General features: G+C 44.1%; 8 protein-coding genes across 8 annotated transcripts; 3 read left to right on the top strand and 5 right to left on the bottom strand.

Annotated features, from left to right (window-relative positions):
• Nucleotides 1-1,604: 1,604 nt before the first annotated feature.
• On the bottom strand, nt 1,605-1,847 carry V865_005361 (uncharacterized protein; the record flags this gene model as incomplete). Its single annotated transcript, XM_066229134.1, has 1 exon — nt 1,605-1,847. One exon carries the CDS (start codon nt 1,845-1,847, stop codon nt 1,605-1,607), a length of 243 nt encoding a protein of 80 aa, XP_066085231.1.
• Nucleotides 1,848-3,415: 1,568 nt separating this feature from the next.
• On the top strand, nt 3,416-4,561 carry V865_005360 (Fe-S cluster assembly protein DRE2; the record flags this gene model as incomplete). The annotated part of the gene is made up of 3 exons (XM_066229133.1): nt 3,416-3,584; nt 3,685-4,404; nt 4,503-4,561. The coding sequence occupies 3 exons, from the start codon at nt 3,416-3,418 to the stop codon at nt 4,559-4,561; spliced, it is 948 nt and encodes a 315-aa protein (XP_066085230.1).
• Nucleotides 4,562-5,302: 741 nt separating this feature from the next.
• Nucleotides 5,303-6,946, bottom strand: V865_005359 (uncharacterized protein; the record flags this gene model as incomplete). The annotated part of the gene is made up of 3 exons (XM_066229132.1): nt 5,303-5,983; nt 6,037-6,429; nt 6,506-6,946. 3 exons carry the CDS (start codon nt 6,944-6,946, stop codon nt 5,303-5,305), a joined length of 1,515 nt encoding a protein of 504 aa, XP_066085229.1.
• A 1,701-nt stretch (nt 6,947-8,647) lies between these two features.
• Nucleotides 8,648-11,787, top strand: V865_005358 (uncharacterized protein; the record flags this gene model as incomplete). The annotated part of the gene is made up of 5 exons (XM_066229131.1): nt 8,648-8,823; nt 8,877-9,288; nt 9,362-10,382; nt 10,438-10,975; nt 11,031-11,787. 5 exons carry the CDS (start codon nt 8,648-8,650, stop codon nt 11,785-11,787), a joined length of 2,904 nt encoding a protein of 967 aa, XP_066085228.1.
• An 823-nt stretch (nt 11,788-12,610) lies between these two features.
• V865_005357 (uncharacterized protein) lies at nt 12,611-16,630 on the top strand (the record flags this gene model as incomplete). Its single annotated transcript, XM_066229130.1, has 13 exons — nt 12,611-12,643; nt 12,767-13,005; nt 13,090-13,126; nt 13,190-13,328; nt 13,386-13,467; nt 13,536-13,790; nt 13,851-14,071; nt 14,120-14,182; nt 14,250-14,416; nt 14,470-15,079; nt 15,137-15,846; nt 15,919-16,096; nt 16,191-16,630. 13 exons carry the CDS (start codon nt 12,611-12,613, stop codon nt 16,628-16,630), a joined length of 3,174 nt encoding a protein of 1,057 aa, XP_066085227.1.
• Nucleotides 16,631-17,287: 657 nt separating this feature from the next.
• On the bottom strand, nt 17,288-19,392 carry V865_005356 (uncharacterized protein; the record flags this gene model as incomplete). Its single annotated transcript, XM_066229129.1, has 11 exons — nt 17,288-17,323; nt 17,407-17,468; nt 17,615-17,728; nt 17,823-17,844; nt 17,925-17,937; nt 18,019-18,152; nt 18,269-18,450; nt 18,589-18,724; nt 18,808-18,819; nt 18,905-19,065; nt 19,239-19,392. 11 exons carry the CDS (start codon nt 19,390-19,392, stop codon nt 17,288-17,290), a joined length of 1,026 nt encoding a protein of 341 aa, XP_066085226.1.
• Nucleotides 19,393-19,931: 539 nt separating this feature from the next.
• Nucleotides 19,932-21,582, bottom strand: V865_005355 (uncharacterized protein; the record flags this gene model as incomplete). Its single annotated transcript, XM_066229128.1, has 6 exons — nt 19,932-20,306; nt 20,425-20,510; nt 20,670-20,839; nt 20,960-21,004; nt 21,161-21,292; nt 21,479-21,582. The coding sequence occupies 6 exons, from the start codon at nt 21,580-21,582 to the stop codon at nt 19,932-19,934; spliced, it is 912 nt and encodes a 303-aa protein (XP_066085225.1).
• Nucleotides 21,583-22,211: 629 nt separating this feature from the next.
• On the bottom strand, nt 22,212-23,855 carry V865_005354 (uncharacterized protein; the record flags this gene model as incomplete). The annotated part of the gene is made up of 7 exons (XM_066229127.1): nt 22,212-22,265; nt 22,324-22,548; nt 22,610-22,685; nt 22,735-22,931; nt 22,982-23,083; nt 23,144-23,326; nt 23,397-23,855. 7 exons carry the CDS (start codon nt 23,853-23,855, stop codon nt 22,212-22,214), a joined length of 1,296 nt encoding a protein of 431 aa, XP_066085224.1.
• Nucleotides 23,856-25,726: the final 1,871 nt, after the last annotated feature.

The following is a 25,726-nucleotide window of genomic DNA, read 5'->3' as shown; positions in this document are numbered from 1 at the left end:
CAGTGAGAACGTTGACGATGGTGCATCGAGTAATGAGATGAGGATGGTCTGACTTACCTAGATGGTAGGAAAGGATGGGTTTATAACCCTCTTTGATGATGATGGGAACGGTGAACGGATACGGAGAGTTTTCACGCTTTCCAATAGGTTAAAAAGGTCCTTTAAAGGCTTTCTCATTGATGGTATATGACTGATCAATGATCAATGATTGAAAGGATATCGGAAAGAAGGGTTGGCTTGATGGAGAGATGATAGATGCTCAAAGGAAGACGAGTCACCAATTGATAAAGAAGAAAGAAAGTAGAAGTAAAGATTCAAAAGATTGAATGGAATAGGATAAAACTTCGATGTCAGTGGCGAGGATAGCGACATAAGTGTTAGTGAGAATAAAGAAACGTTGTGATGGTGAGGAAGGAAGCTAGTGACGTGTCTTCCAGAATCAAACCTTTTCACCAGATTGAGATATTTTGTGTTTCCGTCCTTGTGAAATTTTATGATCTGTTGTGGGTGCGAGAGACGTGCATCGTATAGTGCATTTTATGTTTATCTCCTGGTGCCCCAAATGCGGTATATCTTTCATCATCCAAGAGTAAGAGGAAGAGGGAAGATCTCGCATGACGACATTTGCCTTACCGCCGGTGTGACTTGGTCTGGCCATCAACCATCAATGAGGGAGGGATACGGATACCTCACCTTGACAACGCACGAAAGCACGAGAAGTCAGTCAAGGGGTCACGAGGTGCATTAGCTTCTTTCTCTTACATGATTTTGATCGGTCATATCAGTGGATATGATGATGGTGATGGTAAATCTTAAAAGCACAGATCCTCTCTTTTCCTCCTCATGCACGAAGGGTCATATTTGTAACCAAATCAGCTTGATAAGGTACTTCCTTCTTGTATGTTCTGTTTCGAAAAGTAAGACGCATCAGTAAGATACAAAGGCGATGTTGATACACACAACTGGTCAGTAAAGCTTGAACGTGTGTATTTTGTTTTATTTTGCTCAGTGAATGAGGAAAACAACGATAAACAAGAACAACACGAAAAAGACCAAAACAACGGAAAGAAGGGCGATCAGCTAGTTTCTAGTTTTAGGGTTACCCTTAATCGTCAACTTCTCGGTCTGGACCGTTTTGGGAGATGTGCGTGCACTTATCAGGCTCACTGTATCAGATGATGATATCGATGTGATGTGCTGCAGCGATGAGTATATTTTCATGTTTAAAATGCATATTCATTCGATATATTCGATGTTTAATGGTTATGTACAAAAAGACGAGAAGTAAGTAGTATCAACATGGTATTTGAGACAGACAGAAAGTACGATATCCTTCTTCCAACCTGTTCCTTCCCTTTCCAACCTCCTTCAAAGTTCTCCACTTGAACGCCAATCTGTCACATGCGATAGGGGACCAGGTGTGAGGAATGGTCGAGCGTAATGGGAAGAAGCAAAGAAAGCGAGTTGTCTGGTTCGTGGATTTGCGAGATGATTATATGATTTGTCGAGTGTGCGGTATGGGACCGTATCCAGGAAAAGGGATATATACAACGAAGATGATGTTACATGATGGGGATGACGTGTGAACGAAAGGTTGAATGGGTCTAACGCCTGGTGGGACCGTTCGTGCTCGTGTTCGTATTCGTGTTAGGACCCCAATAAGCTTTCACCAACGACTGAACGAACTGGTTCAAATGAGGACAAGGGTGTTGTTGACTTGGTGAAGTACCCAATTCGAGAGATGACGATTTGGGTGATGAGGATGGGGAGGGTATATCAGTTGATCCGGCCCTCTGGAAGGAAGGGCGGGAAGAAGGGAAATTGATAGGTCTGGCGAGAGAGGTCATATTGATCAATAAAGTTTGACTGTTGTTTATTTGAGTGATGAGATTCGACCGTCAAGAGCGAACGTTGTGAAATGCTTGATTGATTGATCGATTGATTGATTGAGACTGGGGTGTTTGCGACGAAGAAAGATGTATGCTATGAGGCTGGTCTGGGTGTTTATTGAATAATTATCTTCGTCTTATACAAGTGAATATGTATGTATGTTAATTGCGTTTCAAACTGGAGTTGATAGAATATTCAAGAAAAGGAGGGAGGAGTTCAAAAATTGTTCTTCTACTGTCCTCATTTTCTTTTATATATGACCTATGAACCTTTGGGGTCTTTTGATGCGAGATGAGGTGCTCAGAAATGCAATGCATCATAGTGTACACCATAATCTACCTTTTAGCCGGATTCTCGGTTTCGCTCGGGGTCAGAATCCCGGCCCACTCGTCTCATCATGGATAATCCGCGGTATGCCCCGAATCAGGCAAGTGATCAAAAACAACACGTCGGAATCCCCCTTACTCACAGCTTCTACTCCTCATACGAGCGATATTTATCAGGTGATAAGACCAAGAATTGTTAAAAGTCAGGACTGCACCCGCGAAAGTCCCCGAGTTTGCACGAACTCCGGTCGCGGGGAACCCCTCCCTCTAAATGCGGCTGTGGTGGGAGGAGCTCAGTTTTGTATTACACTGTACTGAAATGCATACACAACGGAGCACATTCGCTCACATGCATACATGTCTACACATAATGAATGACGTTATGCATGCATGTCCACCGTGTCAGTGATCAACAAGAATGCTCCTCAAGTAACATGGACACATGAATTGATAATATCGAAGAGGGATGATACGATTACATCGGAATGAAACGGATCATCCGGACGTCTAAGATCCTATAAAAGGCGTGATTGGAGTCTAATAATCTGGTCGCCTTTCAAAACCCCGATCCACGTCAAGTCCATTGATCTTAGTGATCCATTCCCATGATCAATTGAAAACGCGTTGATGCATGAATCAATTTGCAAGGTGACGTGGATTCGCTTCGTCGCACAGTTCACTTCGTTTATCAGATTACGATGTGATGTGATGTGATGTGATTATACGAGTAACGTGGGAATGAAGTCATTCGATGATTTAGTCTGGAAATGAGTTTGAGATCCACCAGATCCATACGAGTTTAGTCAGTCGAGTAGTCGGTCCATCTTACTTTCCCACGATGCTGTTTCTTTTCGTTGTGGAGCTCTCTCCAGTGATGTGCCACACTTGCCAATCCAAACCAATGGCACGGAAGCAATTTGAGTGATGGTGATACATGTGTACTTACGTAAATGACTGATGGCTCTAGCAAACCCGAAGGAGTTTAATTTGAGTGAGTCAGCTTTTGCTCTGTGGTCTCGCTCCTTCCTACGAGTACTCTGTCAATCCCAATTCCTCCACTTAGTAATCAGACCCATAACGCTATATTTTATTACTGCTTTGCAATTGTACATTCCCAGTTAATAAATACATTTTTATCATAACACTTAACGACGCAGAACACATAGCAGATATTCAACACCAACGAAATCAGTATCAAAATGACCGCTATCAACGGTTTTGCCACTGCTTCTTCCTCTACCACCACTTCCACTCAGGTCGTGGTAGGCTCCATGGACAGGATAGAGGAGTATCAGAATGTCTTGACCCAACTGAAGAATCAAGGTGGGAACGTACAGGGAGAGATGGTTGATCGTATTCTGGATAATGGTGAGTAGTCATCCCTACTACTTCTTACGATTGGAATTGCTCCACTTCAAGATTATTGAGCTGATCCTCATTCATCCTTAATGGATCGTTATATAAACAGCTACTACCCTTCCTTCACCACCGCTTACCCTCCACCTTATACTCCCTCTACCAATCCCCTCCAACTTACTATCCTCCATCCCACCTTCGACCCAACTGTTCATCCACATCCCATCAACCCACACCGAATCTGACTTGACTTCCTTACACTCCTCTCTCGCTTCCAAATCCTTCACCCCATTATTACCCACACCTTCATCGTCCATCATCGCCTATACGTCCCCATCTTCATTCTCTCTACCAACCCCCACATCCGTTCCAGCTCCTTTCTCAGTAGGAGCAGCTGGAGGAGCCAGACCATTAACGTTAAAGCGATCAGGAGACAAAGCTCGTAAAGCTGCATTATGGGCCATAGATTCACCCCTATTAGAAGACGGTGGTAAATCACTGCTAACTCCCGAAGACAAACAGCGTCCGGAATGTATATTCCCAGAGAGCGATGGTAAAAAAGTCAAAAGGAGAAGAGCATGTAAAGATTGTACTTGTGGATTAAAGGAGTTGGAAGATGAGGAAGAAGCTCAAACTCAAAATGCAATTAAAGAAGCTCAAAAATCCTTCTTCCTCGAAGGCGATGATGATATACCTGATATACTCAAGACCGCTACGATAGGTGTAGAGGGTGTTTGGCCAACTGAGAAAAGAGCTGAAGCGAAGAAAACTAGTAGTTGTGGAAGTTGTTATTTGGGTGATGCGTTTAGGTGTTCGAGTTGTCCTTATCTTGGTGAGTCGTACATCAAAAATAATTATCTTTCTACTATGCTTGCGAGTCAAGTTGAAAGAGAAAACATGCTGATACGGTTTCTTCTTGGAATTCGATAGGTCTGCCACCTTTTAAACCCGGTGAACAAGTCAAATTGTCCATCGCAGACGATTTCTAGGTCAATTCTCTTTCCCAAAATCATCCATCAATGGTAGAATGTTCATTGAATCGAAGGGGTAGGACAAACAATTTGTCCAGGCAAAATAGTGTTTCTCAGATCACTCAGATATTCAATATACAGTCATATAGAGTTTCATCATTGCTTTTGTATGTATTAATCTCATCTAAGGTCCATCGCTCGTTTGCACAATACGACGCATTCAGTTCTTCACTCCCTACTAATTATTGATGTCGTCGGGTCTTCGTGTTTCTTGCACGTTGAGAGCAGACATAAATAAGATCATGAGTGATCTCATATCTATGGTACATAAGTGTACATACAACTTCATGTTCATCCATTGATATATTATACAAAATAATCCCAGAAGTATCTACCGCACGATATTACATATCATCCAGCGCTTCTTCAGAGATACTCGAGTATCCATCATTGAAGTGATCATTTACTTTCCCATAAAGTCATTCTGTCGTACGTTTTGATCGTATATGATATTATACAAGCTCATGTACATCTACTAGGCAGAATGATCAATATGTGTTGCTGATTCGATAATGGCACAGAAACACAACTTGACTAATTATGGTACAGATTAAATTGTACATTGAAAGAAAAAAATCACTGCGAGAGGAGAGCGATACCAAAAATAGACAACTAAGAAAAAAAATCGACCAACGAAGCAACAAAGGAGAGACCGCCCTCCTCATCACCTAAACTGGCTATCCGTATGATACATTTCAATCAGAAGAATTTACCGACCCCTAAAGCTGAATGACCAGGAATGACATGGCCTCTGAAATTCGGTCTCGGTAGTTTGGTAGGTGACGGTGAAGGCGATGGTGTAGGTAGGTATCCGGTTTTTCTCATATCGAACTTTGCCTTGGTCGATTCTCCATCTGCACGGGGACTTGCGCCTGTCTTGTAGGACGGGGAAATCGGAGCTTGAAATATAGTATACGGGATAGGGTTTGTAACATGATTCCTACTGGGTTTCGGCACACCTCTACCTAGATTAGCTAGTGGGCTATCCCAGTAATCATCCTCAAGTTGAGATGAAGGGCAGATATCTTCTTCATCACTTAATCGAATAGGTGTTTCGGTGAGTCGACCATTGGGATCGGTCGAAACTCGGATCGAAGCTGGGGTAACACATGGAACGTAGAATGATGAAGATGAACCTGTATTCCGCTTCTCAGTTTCATCTTGATCTGATACTGATGGTAGTATTTGAGGTACCTCGCAGGCGGTGGTCAAGGCAGAAAGCTGGGAAAATAGCGAGGTGGCTGAAGGTTCCACATGACCATCATCGGTCGAAGTTGCATCCTGTGATATCGATTTTTCTACTCGTGCAATCTCATTCGCCGTGTTGTCATCTGCCGTGTCAGGAGACTCCTGTGTCTCTGAATGGTATCCATCTCTGGACTGATGGCGGAAGATGATGGATGTATTATATCTGAAGAACATAACGTTTGTACATCCAAGACTTGACTCCCTTCTTCCGCAATCGTCATCTCGATTGTGGCTGGACCTGACAATAGGACATATGATGTAGGGTATCCAGCTTCGACAGGAGTGGTGTTGTTCGTCACCTCAAAAGAGGTATGGATATCTTGTCCAGAAGTCGGCCGAAGAACCTTAGACGAAGGTTGATCTGTGTCGATGGGAATCGGAATATCTTCGAGAGGGTCAAGTATATCCGGCTGAGTAGCAGGCAGATCGTCGAAGGCATTCTGAGCACATGAATCGAGTGGCCTTGGTGCAGCCGATAGCGGTCCTGCTAAAGGGGGAGGGAACAATTCTTTGATGGAGAGTGTCATGGGTGAAGCTGACTGCTTGTCGTCTATCGTTCCAGTCTGATCTGATGCCTCCTAGTATAGATAACATCAGCGTGTGTGACCATCACCGCCAAGCTACTTTTTCAGTCGACCTGTACCCGTGACTCACTACATGTGTTTGGATCTCTCCCTCTCCTTCTTCGTCTTTGTCGTCATAGATGCACACCACTTCTAACCCACTACTAACCCTCCTCAGCACCTCTCGTTGGCCTTCTTCCCTCTTTCGCCTTTTGATTAATCTCTTTTCCTCTTCTCGCTCTTCCTTCCTGGCCTTCTTGACGGCCCTCCAAATCCCTTCATCTATCCCTTCGACTAGAGCGGCATGAGCTGCACCTAAAGGAAATGGAGGGATGGCTTTTGGAACTGGAACTGACTGGAACGCAGGTGGCTTTATCGGTTGTGAGTTTCGGGAGAAACGAAGGAATGCGGGGTTGTCGAGGATCGATCCTGCTCTATGTAATCTGTTCGGCAGTCGAAGGTGTTGGGAGGGTTCGACCTTTTGGAGTTGGGTACAGTCGACAGTCTCGTATTCTTCTGGTATCGACAACATGTTGTTATATTGAGGATACTTTTCAGACTATGAGAGTTTCATCTCGTCAGCTCATGATTTTTACCCATATGATCCTTGTATCAGCTCACCTATTGGCGGACGCGATAGGTTAACCTCCTATTGACCTCTTTCCTGTAAACCAGCTAGATAGAGCGGTGTTGTGGTCGAAACGTATGAAGATGCGGAAAATACCCATATACCACTCCAACCGAAATTGGTTGGGTATAGTTGCCCGACGATCTATATATTTCCTCGTGTTTACCGTTTACTGTTTCCTGATGTTTGATCGATAGATTAGCTTTCTATTTGGATATCTTGGGTTGAACCAGTTAGTACGAAGAGTGAGTCATATCATTCTATCTTTTCTGTATGGTGAGATTCATTCGAAGAGAAAAAAGATCAAGATGTACGAGATGAGAAATGTTACCTCTTCCTGCATATTCCAAGGGGTAAAGTACCTAGGTAGTCAACGGAATATACTCTACACACTTGATCGTCTGTGCTCATCACTCATCACTCATCACTCATTCCTTTGAACGCACCCACACCCTTTCACGCGGGTATTCGAGACATGGCCAAAACCACATGTCAAGCACGTGGATGAGTTGCCCGTTTGAGACTGTTATGTAAGATCATCGTCATCAGGTAATGTTATACGGACGAGTACTGTTCAACCTGTGACTGGATCCAGTAATCTTTGACCCAGGAGACAGGATAGATGATATCGGGCTGTGACCCGCGACTTAGCCGTGTTGTTGTTGTTGTTGTCATATTACCTACCTGGCCCTTATCGGTCCCCATCCTCATCCTCACCCACATACATATCAGCATCATCAGACAGCGAACACAATCATAAAGCATATAGTCACATTGGCAATAATCACCATCCCCAAGAACAGTCTCACCAAGAGTCGTCATCCCGCATCGACCCACAAACACATACACATACACATACACAAATACGACCCCGGAACCGATAATCACGCGTCCCTGGTCACTGATCCATATCTGCCAGTACCACCATTGCCACCCACCACGCAAGTCCAAGTCAAGCTCAGGAAAGTGAGATACGAGTAGCTGTAGAGCAGATCAAGTGGTCTGTGACGACTACATATAGGCATTCTTTTTCTTTTATCATCTTATCACCCCCACTTCATCATCGTTCTTTCCTTTTATCATCCATCTCCGCATACGTATACGATAAACGTGTGAGTGTCCCATCTGGAATATCAGACTATCGACTGTTAACAGCTGATTCAATCCCTTTGCCTTCCATACATTTGTTAATGATCATCACCCTTTACGACTGTATCTACTATATATGCTCATCATCGCCGCCAATACATCCTGATCACTTTAGATAATAGAGTCAACATACAGTTTGCTAGTCAAACTCAATTATACAACTCTGTCATCTTCAATCACACCCCATGCCTACTTCGGACCATGTCGACATTGACCGACATCTTTCCGACACAGGTAGGGGTGGTAGAAGATGGACTAGGAGGAGACAAGGTATCCGTGCGTAACCATCTTATTTATCCACGATTTCTTATCATGCTGATCTTCGCCTGATTGACTACAGCAATTGATTTGAAGTGAGATATCTCCATCAAATCATTCTGCATTATTGTCATCGCACTTGCTCATCACCTTGTTTCCACTTTTAGTGATACCTCAGCCTCTATACTCAGTCCCATCATGTCCCATCTTCCCTCTTTGGCAGGTATGACATCTTTGAAAGGTTTTTTACCTACTCCACCAGTCAAGCCATCAGCGGAAGTACCGAATTCACCGTCAAAGATTCGCAATGTCGTCGATGATGGGATCAAAGCGGTTTGGCAGGAGGGTGATCTAGGTGATGGCAGAGGTATAAGGTGAGGTATGCCCTTTATATCATAATTGCGGATCCGCTAATGCGGTTGAGTAGACCTCTACTACTGGTGACTTCTAAAGTACATATCCTCCAGGTTTTCACCATTTACACCAACCATATCCCAGATGATCCCCATATAACGGAAACCTTCCCCGCACCAGAGGAGATCTTATCTATACCTACCATCAAATATGATAAGAACGCAAAGAAGTCAAGTGTGGAGGGTGTAACGATCGGATCTTCTGGAGGGAACGAACAAGTACTGAGCATGACTATACTGAGGAGTAGTGTAGAGGATGAACCGCTGGTAGCTATGACCGTCCTGTCGTCAAGTACCCGGAAATCGACCAAGGGATCGTTAGCTTTAGTGTTTATCAGTTTACGTACAGGATTGGCAGTTAGGAGAGTCGAGCTGGGAATAGGAAGTGCAGCCGCTGTGTACTCCACTGACAAAGTCATCGCAGCTGTAAGTTGTTGACGATACCAACCGGCATAGTCATATACATTATACATCCAGTGACTGATGACTTGATATTTAGACCGTTTCTCTTCCTGTACCCTCCATCTATCTCTTCTCCGCCAAGTCTTTCGAGCCCTTACCTTCCTCTCCTATCAACCAAGTCGCCCTCAACCCAGATACCGGCCTTCCCACTGTGTCTCTGTCAGGTCGCCTCCTCGCATTTGCCACTTCGGACGCTCCTCATGCACCTGGTGCTGCTGGTCTCGGTTCCATCGTTACTTCGACGACCCTACAACCATCTAAGCCTCCCTCCGAGCAGCGTAGGCGCTCTTCGTCCAATGCTCAAGACACTCAAGCAGCCATACTGTCATCTGCTGTAGAAATTGGAGGGGGAGTAGCTAGAGGAGTTTGGGCAGGGTTGAAAATGGGTGCAAAGGCTGCTAATCGTGCTCGAAATACCCGCCTGGCAAAGAGCGCTCCCACTGATTCAAGCGGTACTCTAGGTGATGAGGAAACAGATGATCTCGACGGAGAAGCTGAGAGTAAAAGTCTCGAGGAATCGAGTGCACTGGAAGAGGTTCCATCTTCATCTTCGTCAACTATACCAGCCCCAGGAGGAGAATGGATCAAAGTGGTTGATATATTTGCTCGTCCCGCTGGGCGCAAAAGAAGGTCGCTTTCGACCTCTCGGCGTTCGAAATCGAGTATCTCAGACCATCATTCACCAACACGCGTTGGTCAGTATGAATGCGTCGCTCACTTCCGTTTACCACCTTCGACATCCCCCTTACCCATCGATACAACTTCTCCTCATCAATCCGGTATCAGACGGTCGTCGAAAAACCGCCCACATCCCATCAATCACCTGTCTTTTTCACCTGATGGAACGCAATTGTTTGCGGCTCCAAATGATGGCAGATCATTCCATATCCTAGAACTACATCCTGCGGGGCTCGATAAAGCTGAATTGGGAGAGGTGAAAGGCCAGGTATGGCATTTGTACGAATTGCGAAGGGGCCATACAGCGGCTACTGTCAAGGGAGTCAATTGGGACAAGGATAGAAAGTGGATAGGTGTAGCAACAGGAAAAGGCACTGTTCGTGAGTTAAACACTTCCTATTGTTTCAATGAGTCCGCGCTGACCTTCAGACCTAGACGTTTTCCCTATCAACCCATCTGGAGGGCCAGCTTCGTCATTCACGCATGTGACAGATAAGATTATGAATCCTCTTCGACTCCATCCTCTCTCGACCGTGATTGTACCAGTCGCACGACTCCGACCTCGTCGATCTCACCAACAGGATCAGACCCAATCGCCCACCTCGTCTGTGCCTATAGCTGGCGAGGCAGTGTTCACCTTCACGTGCAATCGAAATCATCCTCTTCGTAAAAAATTGTATTGCCAGGATATCTCGATCTACCGCCCTACATCTAACACCCTCGAACTTGCTCGTATCTCTGTGCATACAGTCGAGCAAGCGAAGATGGCAGAAAGGGAATCACAGTCTCTGCACAGAAGAGGAAGTGCGTTAACCGAGATAATGCGAAATAGAGCGTTCGGCGATGGGAGTGATCTTGGGATTGAGGTTGCTGTGAAAGCCGCTTGGAATTTACCTGAAGGCAACAGGGATATCTCTCTACTCGATGACCGGTTGGACCCAGAGCGTGCATCTTCGCGTCAGGTACATACCAAGTGAGTGTATTTCATTCGCAATAGATGCAAGGACGCTGATAAGATATGTGATCAGGAGTTTGGCACGAGCTGAAATACGAACTCATTGTGTTGACCCATCCATTCTCCCTGCGTCGATCTATCTGTCACGACAAATCGAATTCTTTTCTGCTAAACCCATTGATGATTATTCCCCTTTGTCCATCATGGACATTGAGGCGAGGCAACACAAGCTGTTGTTCAGAAAAGAAGTCGAAGCAATCTCTCCCTTGCCTGAGGATGTCAAACCGTTCGACGAACCGCTGTTGTCTGCTTTACATTCCATCATCGAGGAAAGACCCTCGACCCAATTACCTGGCCTACCCAACGGATCGCCAAATCATACTGGAAGATGGACGACTACCACTAGGATCCCAATCAGATCAGTCACGGCCGGTGTTGACAGAATGAAAAGGGAATATGTCAAAGCTCAATCACAATATATCAAACATAAACATCAATCTCAGCGTAGAGAGAAGGCTAGGAAGGAAGGTTTGGGTCTAAGTTTCGAAGATGAAGATTCTATATCAATTCTCAATCCGGATTTATCATCTTCTAAAGATTCTCAAGAATCACCGTCTTCGGATTTGTTGCCTACTACCGAGACGAGCGATGCGGATGCCGAACACGACTTTGACGAGGAGTGGAATATGGGTTGGGAAGAGGAGTATAACAAGGCGATTGAGGATGATGGACCGCAGGAGTTGGTACTGGGGTTGATGGATGAGGAAGAGGAGGAAAGGAAGAAATGGGAGATACGAAAAGAGAGGCTGAAGAAGGAATATGCTAAATGAGATGAGGCCTCACCAAATGGGAAAAGGACTGCATACTGTTGCTGAATGAAGATATTGCGATGAGATGCAGATCTGGTGGATGCTTTCGAAGGGAAAGATCTGATGTTGTCATTCTCCCAGTTCCGTGTACTACTCACACTACCCTTCACTACTCTTTCCGGTCGATACAGTGAAAAATCCTATCATTACATATACAATCAATATCATAAACCATGACAAAAAGGTCATATCATAAATTAGATACAAACAAATTATACGTTACAGTAATCATATATTAGTTGTAAAGCGAACCTTCGATGTAAGAGGGATTATTGTACTATTGTAGCAAGCAAAGTATTGAAGTGTGATGTATATTGTGCACTCACCTACCACCATTCATCCCCAAGAATTCCTTATTTATAAGAGATTACTCTGAAGTTGTCACTAAACGAGAGATAGCATTGAGCGTTTTCACCGTACTGGGTCAATCGAGTCATATGAGAAGTCCGTCCGAACACGGAATCTATACGTTTTTCAAAGATGACGGTGTCAGCATAGAACAGCGACCGAGAACCTCATAGATACGACAGAAAGTAAATTGGACACTTCACCTATGCTGTTCTCTAAATAGCAGGCGGGGTCGGCAACGGAAAGCGGACTTCGCCACCTCTTTCATCCTTCATCGTTTATCACCTTTTTGTTGGTGTGGTTACAGTTGAAATAAAAGGAAGATCCATCGACAACATATCTTTCGATTTGAAGGTGCGTTCATATTTCTATATACCCAAGCTATCATATTTTTCCGAGTTCTATACAACTGTAGAAACAAGTTGCAGAAGTCAACATGGAATTCTCCAATTTCGAGGGTGCTTCACAGGTATGTCCTTCGCTTACCGATCAGATACGATTTCAACATTTTTTCCTTGTCACCGTATCTCGGACTCGTTGAATGCCAGGGAACGATCACTGATATAGATGACTTGGTATACTTGATGTATAGTACGGCCCACAAGATGACGATCTCACATCAGTCTATTCAGCCGTACCCAACTCAGTGATCAATGGAAGCTCAAACCACAATCATCATCATAATGCTCCTTCAACGATAAATGGTGATTTTACAAGTCAATTTAACGATCTGGGAATATCAGATCCTTCAAATGGGCTGAGATACGGAGATGACGAATTTGATGAGAGGGAGAGGGAAATGTTGGGTGCTGGAGTCGAACATGCTTGCGCGTGAGTATCTGTTTCAACTTTCTGATGCAATTTGAGAAAGGGAAGATCGAAGCTGATCAGTCGCTTATTTGGACTTCATATTAGCTACTGCGGTATACACAATCCCCAATGTGTGGTAAAGGTGAGCTACGTATTCATCTATGGTCAAAAGAGCCATGTAGCTTATGTGATATTTCGACAATAGTGCATGCACTGCAACAAATGGTTTTGCAATTCTCGAGGAAACACCTCTGCTTCACATATTGTCAATCACCTGGTCAAAGCCAAACATAAGGAAGTAGTATTGCACAAGGAGAGCGCTTTGGGTGATACAGTACCAGAATGTGAGCTATCGATACATTTTCTTCCATGCAGACAGGTAGCTTATGTTAGATTCATAGGTTATAATTGTGGGAGTAAAAACGTATTCATGTTAGGTTTCATCCCCGCCAAAAGTGATACAGTCGTTGTACTTCTCTGTCGGTGAGTCAATTCAGACATTCAAGTCTCTAGTACAACTCATTGATCCGTTATCGGTTTATATTTCACAGACAACCCTGTGCCGCATTGACCAATTCAAGAGATATCAACTGGGATACCTCACAGTGGTCAGCCATCATCGATGATCGACAGTTCTTATCTTGGTTGGTCAAGATTCCGTCTGAAGCTGAACAACTACGAGCGAGACAGATCTCTTTGGCCCAAATTGCCAAGTTGGAAGAGTTGTGGAGGGATAATCCTGATGCTAGATTAGAGGATGCAGAAGCTCAATCAGGTGAAGAGGAAATGCAACCCATCTTGTTGAGGTGAGCTGAAGGTACAATTACGATAGACTTAAAGTCCATTAGCTGACAAAGATCATTCAGGTACGAAGATGCTTATCAGTATCAAAACATCTTTGGACCTTTGGTGAAGATAGAAGCGGATTACGACAAGAGAATGAAAGAATCGCAAACGGAGAATGATATTACCATAAGATGGGATATGGGTTTGAACCAAAAGAGATTAGCATGGTTCTGTATGCCAAAGTTGGAATCGGGAGAAGTCAGATTGGCTGTAGGAGATGAGCTGAGATTGAAATTCGTCGGTTCGACTTCAGCTGGTATCAAGGGAATGCAAGCTTTCAACTCGAAAGGGTGGGGTGGAGGTAGTAGTGAAGGTTGGGAAGGTATCGGAAGTGTCATAAAGATTCCCAACAGTGAGTCTAGCTCATTGTCAAGTATCGATACGCAAAGCTTGCTGAGCTGACGATAATGGACATGTAGACGTCTCTGACGAGATCTGCTTGGAATTGAGACGGAACGACGGTGTACCTTCCGATTGTACTCATGGCTTCTCGGTGGATTTTGTCTGGAAAGCTACAAGTTTCGATAGGATGCAAGCGGCCATGAAGACATTTGCTATCGACGAGAAGAGTGTTAGCGGATATATCGTAAGCTACCCTATGATGGCCGCCCTGATATCGAGCTTACTGAGTTATTGTAGTATCACAAACTCCTCGGACACGAGCTCGAACCTCAAGTCCTACGTACTCAAATGCCCAAGAGATTTTCAGCACCCAATCTGCCCGAGCTGAATCACTCCCAAATGGCTGCCGTCAAGGCGGTTTTACAAAAACCTCTCAGTTTGATCCAAGGTCCTCCTGGTACTGGTAAAACAGTAACGTCAGCATCCATCGTCTACCATCTAGCCAAGATGAATCCTGGTCAAGTGTTGGTCTGTGCTCCTTCCAACGTAGCTGTCGATCACTTGTGCGAGAAAATTCACCAAACTGGTTTAAAGGTAGTCCGACTTGCTGCCAAGTCTCGAGAAGCTCTAGGTTCAAATGTGGACTTCCTGTCACTCCACAATCAAGTCAATAATGCCGACACTCACCCTGAACTTCAGAAACTCATCCAACTTAGAAACGATCAAGGTGAATTGAGTCAGAGTGATGAAAGGAAATATAAGAGTTTGGTCAGAGCGTGCGAGAAGGATATTCTGAATGCGGCGGATGTCATTTGTACAACCTGTGTCGGTGCTGGTGATCAACGATTAAGCAAATTTAAGTTCAGGACCGTTTTGATCGATGAGGCCACCCAATCAGCTGAACCAGGTGAGCGCTCTCGAACCAACTGTGCGCAATAGGGACAAGCTGACTTCGATCGTATAGAATGTATGATCCCTCTCGTCATGGGATGTAAACAAGCTGTCCTCGTTGGTGATCATCAACAACTTGGTCCAGTCATCATGAACAAGAAAGCTGCCAGGGCTGGTTTATCTCAATCCTTATTCGAACGACTTGTCATCTTGGGTAATCGACCAATCCGACTTCAAGTTCAATATCGAATGCACCCTTGCTTATCCGAGTTCCCATCTAACATGTTCTACGAAGGTACTTTACAAAATGGTGTCACAGCGCCTGAAAGACTTAGAAAGAACGTCGATTTCCCTTGGCCCGTCAGCGACACACCAATGTTCTTCCATCAAAATCTTGGTACAGAGGAAATCTCATCCAGTGGAACGTCCTTCTTAAACAGGACGGAAGCCTCCAACGTGGAGAAGATGGTCACGAAATTTTTCAAGTCGGGTGTACTGCCTTCTCAAATTGGTGTTATCACACCCTACGAAGGTCAAAGATCGTACATCGCAGCTTATATGCAATTGCATGGAAGTCTCAAGAAGGATTTATACAAGGAGGTGGAAGTCGCTTCGGTTGACGCTTTCCAAGGTAGAGAGAAGGATTATATTATTCTCAGTTGTGTCAGATCAAATGAGCATCAAGGTATTGGTTTCTTGAACGATCCTAGACGATTGAACGTCGCTTTGACCCGAGCCAAGTATGGTGTGGTCATTTTGGGTAATCCAAAGGTTTTGAGCAAGGTAAATTTCCAACTAAAACCAATCATCTCATGACTCGAGCTCAAGCTGACTTTCCATTTCGCAATTTGGTAGCACCCCCTTTGGTTATACCTTTTAACACATTACAAAGAGAAATCATGTTTCGTTGAAGGTCCCTTGAGTAACTTACAACCCAGTATGATCCAATTCTCGAGACCCAAGAAATCTCTAGCAGCAGCTATGGATCCATTCAAGAGACGAGAGAGTCCCGCTGGAGAATACATGGACAAGAGTGAGTTGTAACAATCCGACAGCACATCCTCTTCTCGATTCTCTCCAACATAGATAAATCGTCGAAAGCTAACGAATATTTTTTGCATCTTCAGATGTCGGAAGAGTACCTGGTCCAGCCGCTGGCCGATTCGATCCATCATACTATCGAACTCACAACACAATGTCATTCGTCCCATCCGACGCTCAATCAGTCATCTCCCAAGCCATCACCAACTCCGCATTCCCCCTATTCCCACCTGGTGGTTCTAAACCCAAGACATATACGGGTTATGCTTCCTCAGTGATCTCTCAACAACCTACCGATTCGGGATTAGGTTTACCATCCAATGGCAACTCCAAGGGAAACTTGACACCCGGTATTGGTGGAATTGGATATTCACAATTCGATAGATTGGGAGGAGGCAAGAGAAGAGGCAGTTTCACGAGTGAGGCTGCTAGTGCGTCGATGTATGCCTATGGGTATAAAGGAGGGGATGGCGAGGATGATACGTTGAGTGTTGCGCCGAGCCAAGCTGGAATGACAGAATTCTAGTCAGTCTAGGCTAGGAAAATAGAGAGCTGATTTGGACCGACACGTCAAATTCGACCAATCTGCTCAATCGATTTTGATCCATCGATATCGAAGATATCAACGTATTGATCGATATCGACCTTGTTCATACACATAGACGAAAGGTTGAGCAATAGCTTGATCCGACTTTTGTGTATACCTTTCAAGATCAAGACCGATCGGCAGAGGTGTGAAGAAGAGGTTAAAGGAGGAAAGTGCGAGGAGAAGAAATCAAGGCTGATAATTTTAGCGAAATGTGGATATGATCAGATAGTCACTTGCTGTTCGTAACTTAGGTATACATACATCTTTTGCTCACTCACAATTACCGCAGTCTGTGTACTGCCCACTTTGCGAATAGGAATGCTAAGATTGAATATGCATAATGAAGAATGGTACTCCTTATTTTTTCCGTTGTTACTTGTCTCCTTCCTGATCCATATTCAGTACAGTACAAAGCCCTTGCCAGAACTTCCAAGCTGTAAAACACCGAAACATTCCTCCTCGATAGACTAACAAATGTCTATTGACTGTCCTTCTTCTCTTCTCCTCAAGAACTCTCAATCCCAGGAAGCATCTAGATGTATACTCTCATTCGTATCCATTCCACTTTGACTTGTTTCTTCGACCCTTTTTCTACTAATTCCTGAGTTTCTTGTATTGAGCCATAATCAACTATCCCCGTCAATGAATCAGCCATTACACTCGCAATCTCGTTGTTGTGCGTTATCGAGTTAATGTTGTTTCATCAAACTCACCTCATTGAACACTAAAGTACAAATCGTATGGGGTGTGATCCTCAGGAAATGAGCCGTCGTACCTGCACAGAGTGAAAACATGTAACTTGTCAGTTGAGATTCAAATTTGAATCCCCAATACCGTATGATGCAAGCATCCAATGGCCTTTTTCCCACACGAAATGATGGTTGGATGATGACTTTGATCGAGTACCAATCGATGACTCACCTTTATACCATCCAGCAATACCTTCCGCCTTGAAAGTCTTCCATAAACAATCTATTGGCGATTGATACAATGCTCCTCTGACTTTACCTGTTATAGGATCTTTGATTGTGTTTTCTATTCAAGCCAATAGACTATCAGCACCGCACCAAAGTAGACACGGGTTGAGGCGAGAAGGATGATATCCCTATTGGAACAGAAGAAGGCTTACGATTATACATTCTCGTTAAAGCCTGATTTCGAACCAATGAGTTAGCTGTTGTATCCTGTTTATACTCCACACTTCAAAGCCAGGGATGAGGTGTCAACTCACCGTATCAGCAGGTCTATGAATTTACATCCCGCAAACAATCAGCTATGATTCTCTCACATCCACTTGACGCTTGGCGGAGTAGACCCAAACTCACTGCATCATTATACAGACACAAACACCTGAAAGCGAACTGGCCAAGAAGAAAGTCCAGAACGAATCGTCTTTCATACCCCATTTAGTCAAGTAATGTTTTCCCAAGTTGTACGAAGGCAATTGTACGGATGATCCCTGTTGGCAAGGAAATATAAGCTCGAAATCCGAATAGTCCCCAATGTACAAGAGAGACATTTGAATTGTCTTCTCTTCTTTTTCCCCGAGATAGCGACGGATCATCCCAGACTCACCATGGCAGTCCTCAAAATAGCAGTATTCACACCTCTCCATAATCCCAAAATACCATCTGATTTCACTATCGTACTCAAAGCATCGTATGAACCCTTGTAATAATGCTGGGCACCGACCGGTAGAGCAGGCGAGTAAGCTTGAATACGAGCTTTGACTAAGAAAAGGGGTGATCCAAGTGCAGCTGAAGTCGAGCGAGGATCATCATCAGCAAATTATCCTTTACAGCATAGCACATCTACAGTAAGACCATTCCCCGGTAATCTCTGTCTAGCTACAGGAACTGTGGGCTATAACGAGGGTTCTCGTACGGTTTACTCACCTCCTATGCACCCTGTGACTGCACCTGCTGCTATGGCGGTAGTGACAACTCCCTCGGTAGGTTTCCTACCTATCGCTCTATTGAATGTCCGTCTGACAGGCTCGTAGAATCCTAATCTCGATCCATTCAGAAGGATCTGCATGAAGAGTTGACACATTAGCAATTCAGTTTTTCCATCTCATTATCCATCCAGATATCCAGATAATGATGACGACTCACTTGATATCCGTACTATACGCGAGCACCAAAAGAAACATCGAAGCATATGGACATAATATCAGCATCATATGCATCATATGGTGAAGCTGTCACTTACAGCAGGTACCAAACCTCTCTGCAAACCTCTTATACCCTCGTTCCTCCACGTTTTGACAAACACATCAAACACATTGTTATATACCCTAGGAGCACCAGGGTTATGTCGCTGTAATTCACCTTGGAGCTGTAATCGGGTTTTCATCGTTTCTGGAATGTTGGCTAGTCATATATCCAAAAAAGTCAGCTACCTCCTCAACATCATTTCTTTATGGCAGTACGAAACATGTATCAAACAGAATACATCCCCCTTCCTTCTCTGAAAAAGATTCTCGATCAAACTTCTGGCTCTGGCTTTCACAAGCGTTGAATTAAAGGCGATCAGTCTTACTCACAGATAGTCACCGCTCCGCATCCTGCCAATCCACCACATAAGAAACTTTCCGCTAATGTCAGAGGAGCCTGAACGGGCTTGGTTGGCGTCGGTACGGTCACGGGAGCAGGTTTAGTGGGTGTAGCTAGAGCAGCTTGAGGTGATGAGGAGGACATTTTCGAGTTTGTCAATAAATTAAAAGACTTATTTATGATACTATGATGCTATGAAGTATGTTATAAAGCTGATATAATAAAAAACCACGTAGTTGCTTTTTCAGAAATCCTTTTCACGTTGACCAGAAGACCGAAGAAGGCGATATATTTGGAAGCGTTCGCTGAATAAGTGTTCAAGTGCACGTAGATGGCGTAGAGGTAAGTGTATCTAGCGGTGAAGGAACGACCGGGAGGGACCTAAGTAGCCAAGCTTGCGATGTATCTTTTTTATGGAAGCTGATCTCCTGAGGTAACTGCAGCTGTCAGATGTCCAGAGGAAATGCACGATTCATCAATTCGGCATTTATAACCATCTACTCGCACTCGGATCTGGTCCCGAAGCGACAGTTCACATGCCTACCCAGGTGATCGACGCACGCCTACTAATGTGATCTGTCTGTAAGTTATACATGCATACAGACCATCCCTATGATACATATATAGCAGTATATGCAGAGCAATGTATGGTACGGCCATCACGCTTGTCATACTATATGTTATCACTGCAATAACCATGGTCTCTCCTTCCAGAATCCATCTTTGATTATATCTTCATGTAACACCACTATCTCTCCATCAATACCTTCGTAAGGTTTGACTTTCTTGACTTTCTTCTCCTTCCGTATAACCCCATTGATTCTAGTCTGTGAGGCACTATCATCTTCTACTGATCCAACTGCAGGATCGTCGATTGATATGTTCGATACACCAGCTGTAGTAGACTCTTCGATCTGTTGCTGTTGCTGTTGATCATCAATCACAATCGTGGGCCTTCTCACACATATACTTCCTTTCCTATACTGTTCAGGAAGGTTGTTATAGTTTATACCGTATTTCGAAAATAAAATCTCGTTCTTATCTTTCGAGTCTGTCCCCTGGGTGTCCAATTACCCGACAAGAATCATGACAAGTCAGTATAAGATATTCTCCTTCGTGAAGGTAGAGTACCGATCTCAGATGATAGCAGATACAGTAGGATGGGATCACACTCACCTGCAAGGTCTTATTGGCTTGTGTGGTCGATTGACCATCTTTCACCAATGCCCAAAAAGCAGTATTGTACAAGTTATTTATATGAGCTGGAATGAGGAGAAAACGATAAATTAGAAAAGTCACATTTACAGTTGATATGATGGTTGTTTCTGATTTCTGGATGATGAACCTTCTAATCCTTAATTCTCTTTTGACCCTCTCGCCTCGATCACCATGACCTGATGCGTAAGAGAAACCCAACTCACTATCGGCCTGCCTCCAAGCGAAATAATCCCTTACTTCCTTCTCACCAGGATACACAATCACTCTACTATCGAAACTTGGTGGATATCTCAAGGGGTTATTGGGGAAATATGATAACCAGTGAAAAACGTATGCAGAGGTGAAGAGGGATACGATGGATGATGATATTTTACTATAGTAAATTCACATCACATTGTCAGTGTTTATGATCAACGAGAAGAGACGGAAGACAGGCAAGGGTATGGGTATTGGCCGGATGACGAAGACGAAATAAGATTATCACATCACATACCTCCGACGTCTGTTATACAACTTCGTATTCCTCTTCAACAAGAAACTATCATTGTGGAAAATCAAGTATCAGCATGGTTGAAATAGCTCTAATCGATAGATAATCAAAATATGAGATTTGGGGGTTCCCCTCATTCTACACAAAGATGATACATTTCACATAACATGACAGGTTGTCAATCTGTCGGATGACTCGACTCACCTGTACTCATCACTCTCTCCAAAAGCCATAATCACATCTTTATATTCATCCAACACCGTCTTAGCCGCTTTGTCCATTAGATCCAACGCTCTCTTATCATTTGGTTTTTCGAAAGCATGAGTATCTGAGAATCTACAGGGATGAAAGGTGGTAGATCAGCTTGCACATCTCACAGAAACAAACATTGATGCAATGTGAACTATCTGAATTGCATGATTTTGAAGAGCCATTATCATCCATCGCCATATCATACAGTATGAACGACTGTAGTAGGAGCCTTAATTATCCCAATCATATGGAAATACGAGCATTACTCACTTATGAAACCCCCTTCCATCTATTCTGACCACTATGAACGTTCCAGGCATGAGCGGATCAGGTAGTTCGTAGTTCCGAACATATTCGAATCGTGATTTTGCCATGTCGTATTGTGATTGAATAATTTTGTTGTGAGACCTAATTCTGTGTCGCTTGATCCTGCAGCAGAGTTCTCTCCTGCTCAATATTAAGAATTGTGTTCCATCAAGATATTCTCTATAACAGTGAACGCCCGAAAAGAAGGATAAAATGTTGAATCTTGTCAACAAATCCTCCTTCACTCGCTTACTTTCCCACGGTACGTCAATCAACCCGTAGTCAAGTCATCATATGAAAATCATGCATCGACCCATCTATACATTGTTCTTGAACCTAGCCAGTCTCAACAAGCAACCCATGCTTCATGTCACCATGCGCTACAGGAGACTAGTATCATCCAATCGAATACGGAATCAAGGTGTCAATCAGATCGATCTCAGGTCACAAGACAAGAGACGCTACCGGGTCAAGAAGATTGAATAAAATCATTTATACACATCGAAGGTAGTGAATACTGTATATCAGTAAATTAGTGGATTTGGAATAGAGTTGATCGTAACAAGAGACGACATAAGATAAATCAATTAAAAAGTGTATATATAAACAGGGAGAATAAGGCATATCAACGTTAATCTAATCAAAACCAATCCAATCAGACGGGAACCGTAATCGAAACGAAAAGAAAAAAAGATTTCTAAGCGGCTGCAGAAACAACAGGAGCTGTAGGTGTCGTTCCACTTGGTTTAGGCTATACATCCTTTCATCAGCGTGTGATTTACCACAGACACTATATGCAAACCACTCACCTCCTCTTCAAGCTTTAAAGGCTCAGTGGAGACTGGCTTCTCGAGTTGGGGAGCCTCTTCGGAAACAGGGGCAACAGCAGCGGTCTCACCCTCAGCAGGTTTGGCGGTATCTTCTTTAGGAGTCTCTTCTTTGGGAGAAGGAGGGCCGTGAGTCTTCTTGATCTTGAAGATGTCACCGATTCGGGCGGAAAGACGTCGGTGAGCTTTGAGGTTGGGTTTGTGGGCCTAAGATACCATATTCAGCCTAATTTTTCCAGCCTGTTGATCGTCACCGATTTGGACTCACCTCTTCTTTGGTCTCCTTGGGAGCTTCCTCGGTGGCAGCAGCAGGAGTTTCGGCGGCGGCGGCAACAGGAGCCTCACTACAAGGATATCAGCTCAAGCTTTGCATCACGAGCAATCACCACTTACGTTTCTTTAGGAGCCTCAGCAACTGGCTCGGCGGCAATTGGAGCGGCTTCAGCTACAGGAGCAGGAGCCTCGGTGGCAGCAGGAGCGGGAGTGACCTCGACAGCAGGAGCAGCAGCGGCGGTCTCGGATGACTCGGCGGCAGGGGTAGGAGCTTCAGCAGCAGGAGCAGCTTCGGCAACTGGGTCGGCTTTCTCAGTCTGTGCAATACCGTCAGCTTTACATGAAATGTATCCAAGACTGAACTCACCTTAGGGGTCTTCTTCTTCTCCTTCTTGGGAGACTTGTCCTTGTTACCAAATAGTTTGGCGAAGAAACCTTTACCTTCAGCTTTGGTCTTTTCAACTTTTTCCTGTGATATCAGGAAGTGTCAGTCACAATTTCCCCCAAAATCCAAGCATTAATCACCTACCTTGGCAGTGGATTTCTTCTCATCCTTGGTTTCAGCTGGTTTCGCAGCTTCCTCGGTGGTAGCAGCGGCTTCGGCGGTCTCAGCTGGTTTATCAGCTTGAGTACCGTCGACTTTGGTAGCAGCGTCAGCTTCGGTGTGGGAGGTACCGGCTTCAGCGTGAGTTACGGTAGGTTGCTTGTTAACCTGAATGCACATTCGTTAGATCCAATGCCATGTTACAATATAGATAAGGCAGAAGGTGCAGAGTACTCACGTCATCTTTGAGAGGTTCAACGACAGAAGTAGCAGCAACTTCTTCAACCGGAGGAACATCAGATTTGAGAGTCTCCTTGACTTCCTCTGGGGTAGGGACGGTCTCAGTGGCGGGGGCCTCAGCGACAGCAGGGACCTGCTCATTTTCAACCACAGGTTCCATTACGGGTTCAGGTTGAGGTTCAGATACAATTGTTGAAACGGGTTTCGATTCGATGACCACCACAGGCGGTTCAGATTGAGATTCGGGTTCGATAGGAGTAGATTCAGATTCGGGTTGAGGTGTAGTTTCAGGTTCAGGTTGTTCAGTGACGACCGTTGAAGTTTCAGGTTCGGGTTGAGGTTCAGTGGTAGTTTCCGATTGAGGTGGTTGTTCGGATGCAGGAGGGTTCGAAGAGGAGGAAGCGACACCAGCGAGGTTGGTGTGAGTTATAGATGAGATTAAATCGAGTAAAGCCATTATGTATCGTCCAGGTGGGTGAGTGGGTATGTGCGGTAGTTTCAAGAGGGGACGTGCGAGTGCGGAGTAGAAGTAGTTATTTGATCAAGTTGGTTGATGCGAAAGTAGATTATAGAGTAGAGTAGAGGTTCTTAATCAGCTGGTTGTTACAACTATGTATGTGTATTATAGATATGTATGTCGTTGAGAAATGATATGAACAGGAATGGTAGTAATGCAGACGAGTGGAGAAAAAGGACAAAGGGAGATGGATATGAAACGATTAAACCATAGGGAAACAAGGGGCGGAGAGGCGGGAATCGCTTGTTGTTCTCGTTGACAGCAGCATCAGTGTAGTGAGAGATAAGGGCTCACAACAAAGCTATATGCCCATGAATGAATTGAGAAGATAGGAACGGAAAGAAACAAGGTTGAATATTGTGATATTGGGTGGCGAGACATTGTCGGTTGAATGATTGTGATCAAGGCTATCTGTGGATACGCCTGGTTGAGGGGTGTATCCAACAGTACCAGCATATAACAACAAGCCCAGGCTTGATATAGGGAAAAGAGAAAGAGAGACTCACTTGTTTGTTCTCCTCGTTAGACATGTTGATTGATTGATCTATCTGATTGAGATTGATATCGAGAGTAAGAGGGAATAAGGTGTATGTGAATATATGAATGAGCGTGTGAGAACAGGAAGTATATATAGGGTGGAGGAAGGAGTATCACTTGTTTATGGTGTCAGGTTGATACGATAATATAATTAAAATAACGATGAATCACAGGATAGGATGAGAAAGAGAGATGGAAATAGAAAAGAGAAAGAGAAGGAAGAGGAGATGACAAGACAAGGTTGTCTAATGAAGTGGTGTATAGTATGGGAGTACGATAATGCGCTTGGGTACTTCTTCTGTACTGGGTGGCGGATATCACTGCTACTGGTAGCAAGGGGTAAAGCGTCAGATAGTCAGGAGATCAGTGCATCAAAATGCATAGCTCATACTACCAAAGGAAGCAGCTACATTCAACTTATAACATATCGGATTATTCTGTTCAATTCCTTTCAATACCTCAAAGCCGCAGTACTCATATACTGGGTTATCTCACTTGCCCAGAAGATGATTGCATACAAGCCATAGAACCATATTGCATTCACCTGTGTAAACGAGATTTAAGTCTTGTTTGTTTACTGATGTGACCATGAGAAATTTTGTTTGGGAAAGTTGTTTTGAATTAACCTATGTTTGCAAATGGGTGGCGAATCTCAGATAGAGACTAAGTTGAGGTGTTTTACGCAAGATGACCATATGAAACCCTTAGATAAGAAGAGGTCAATGCGTCAAGCAAGGCATGAGAGCAGAGAGAGAAAGAAGGAACACTTTTGATGATGAATAGGAACCAAATACCAAGATTCAATAAATCGAAAGATCTTACCGCACTAGTGGTCCCTGAACTAAGAAATAAGAAATAGGAACAAACAACGCACGGGACCTGTTCACATTCTCGTTGAGCACCCACCACTGATTGTTCTGTCAACCTTACTCGTGATTGCGAGATCAGTGCGTGCTTGCTTTACTTGCAAGATGAAACGCACAACAAAAAGCAACAGTTCCCTGGCAGTTATGGCAACGATAGCAAGCTCATCGAGTGAACCAGAGTCAATGAGATGCAAATTACAGTTGAGGTGATCGAACCTCGATTCAAATAGATTTTTATTAAGCATGACGGACGGATTTCACGCAAAATGTCACGATGTGCATGAAGAGTGAGTTCTGGTCGTTTGCTTCAAATGAGGAATGCAACATGATTGTATGATCCCAGTGAATCTTCCATCTCGATTGTACACTTCTCATCATTCGTCATGAAATATTTCTTACTGCTATTCA

Source organism: Kwoniella europaea, chromosome 1 (genome assembly GCF_036810445.1).
Source record: "Kwoniella europaea PYCC6329 chromosome 1, complete sequence".
Taxonomy (NCBI): Eukaryota; Fungi; Basidiomycota; class Tremellomycetes; order Tremellales; family Cryptococcaceae; genus Kwoniella; species Kwoniella europaea.
This window is presented reverse-complemented; position numbering and strand designations above follow the sequence as displayed.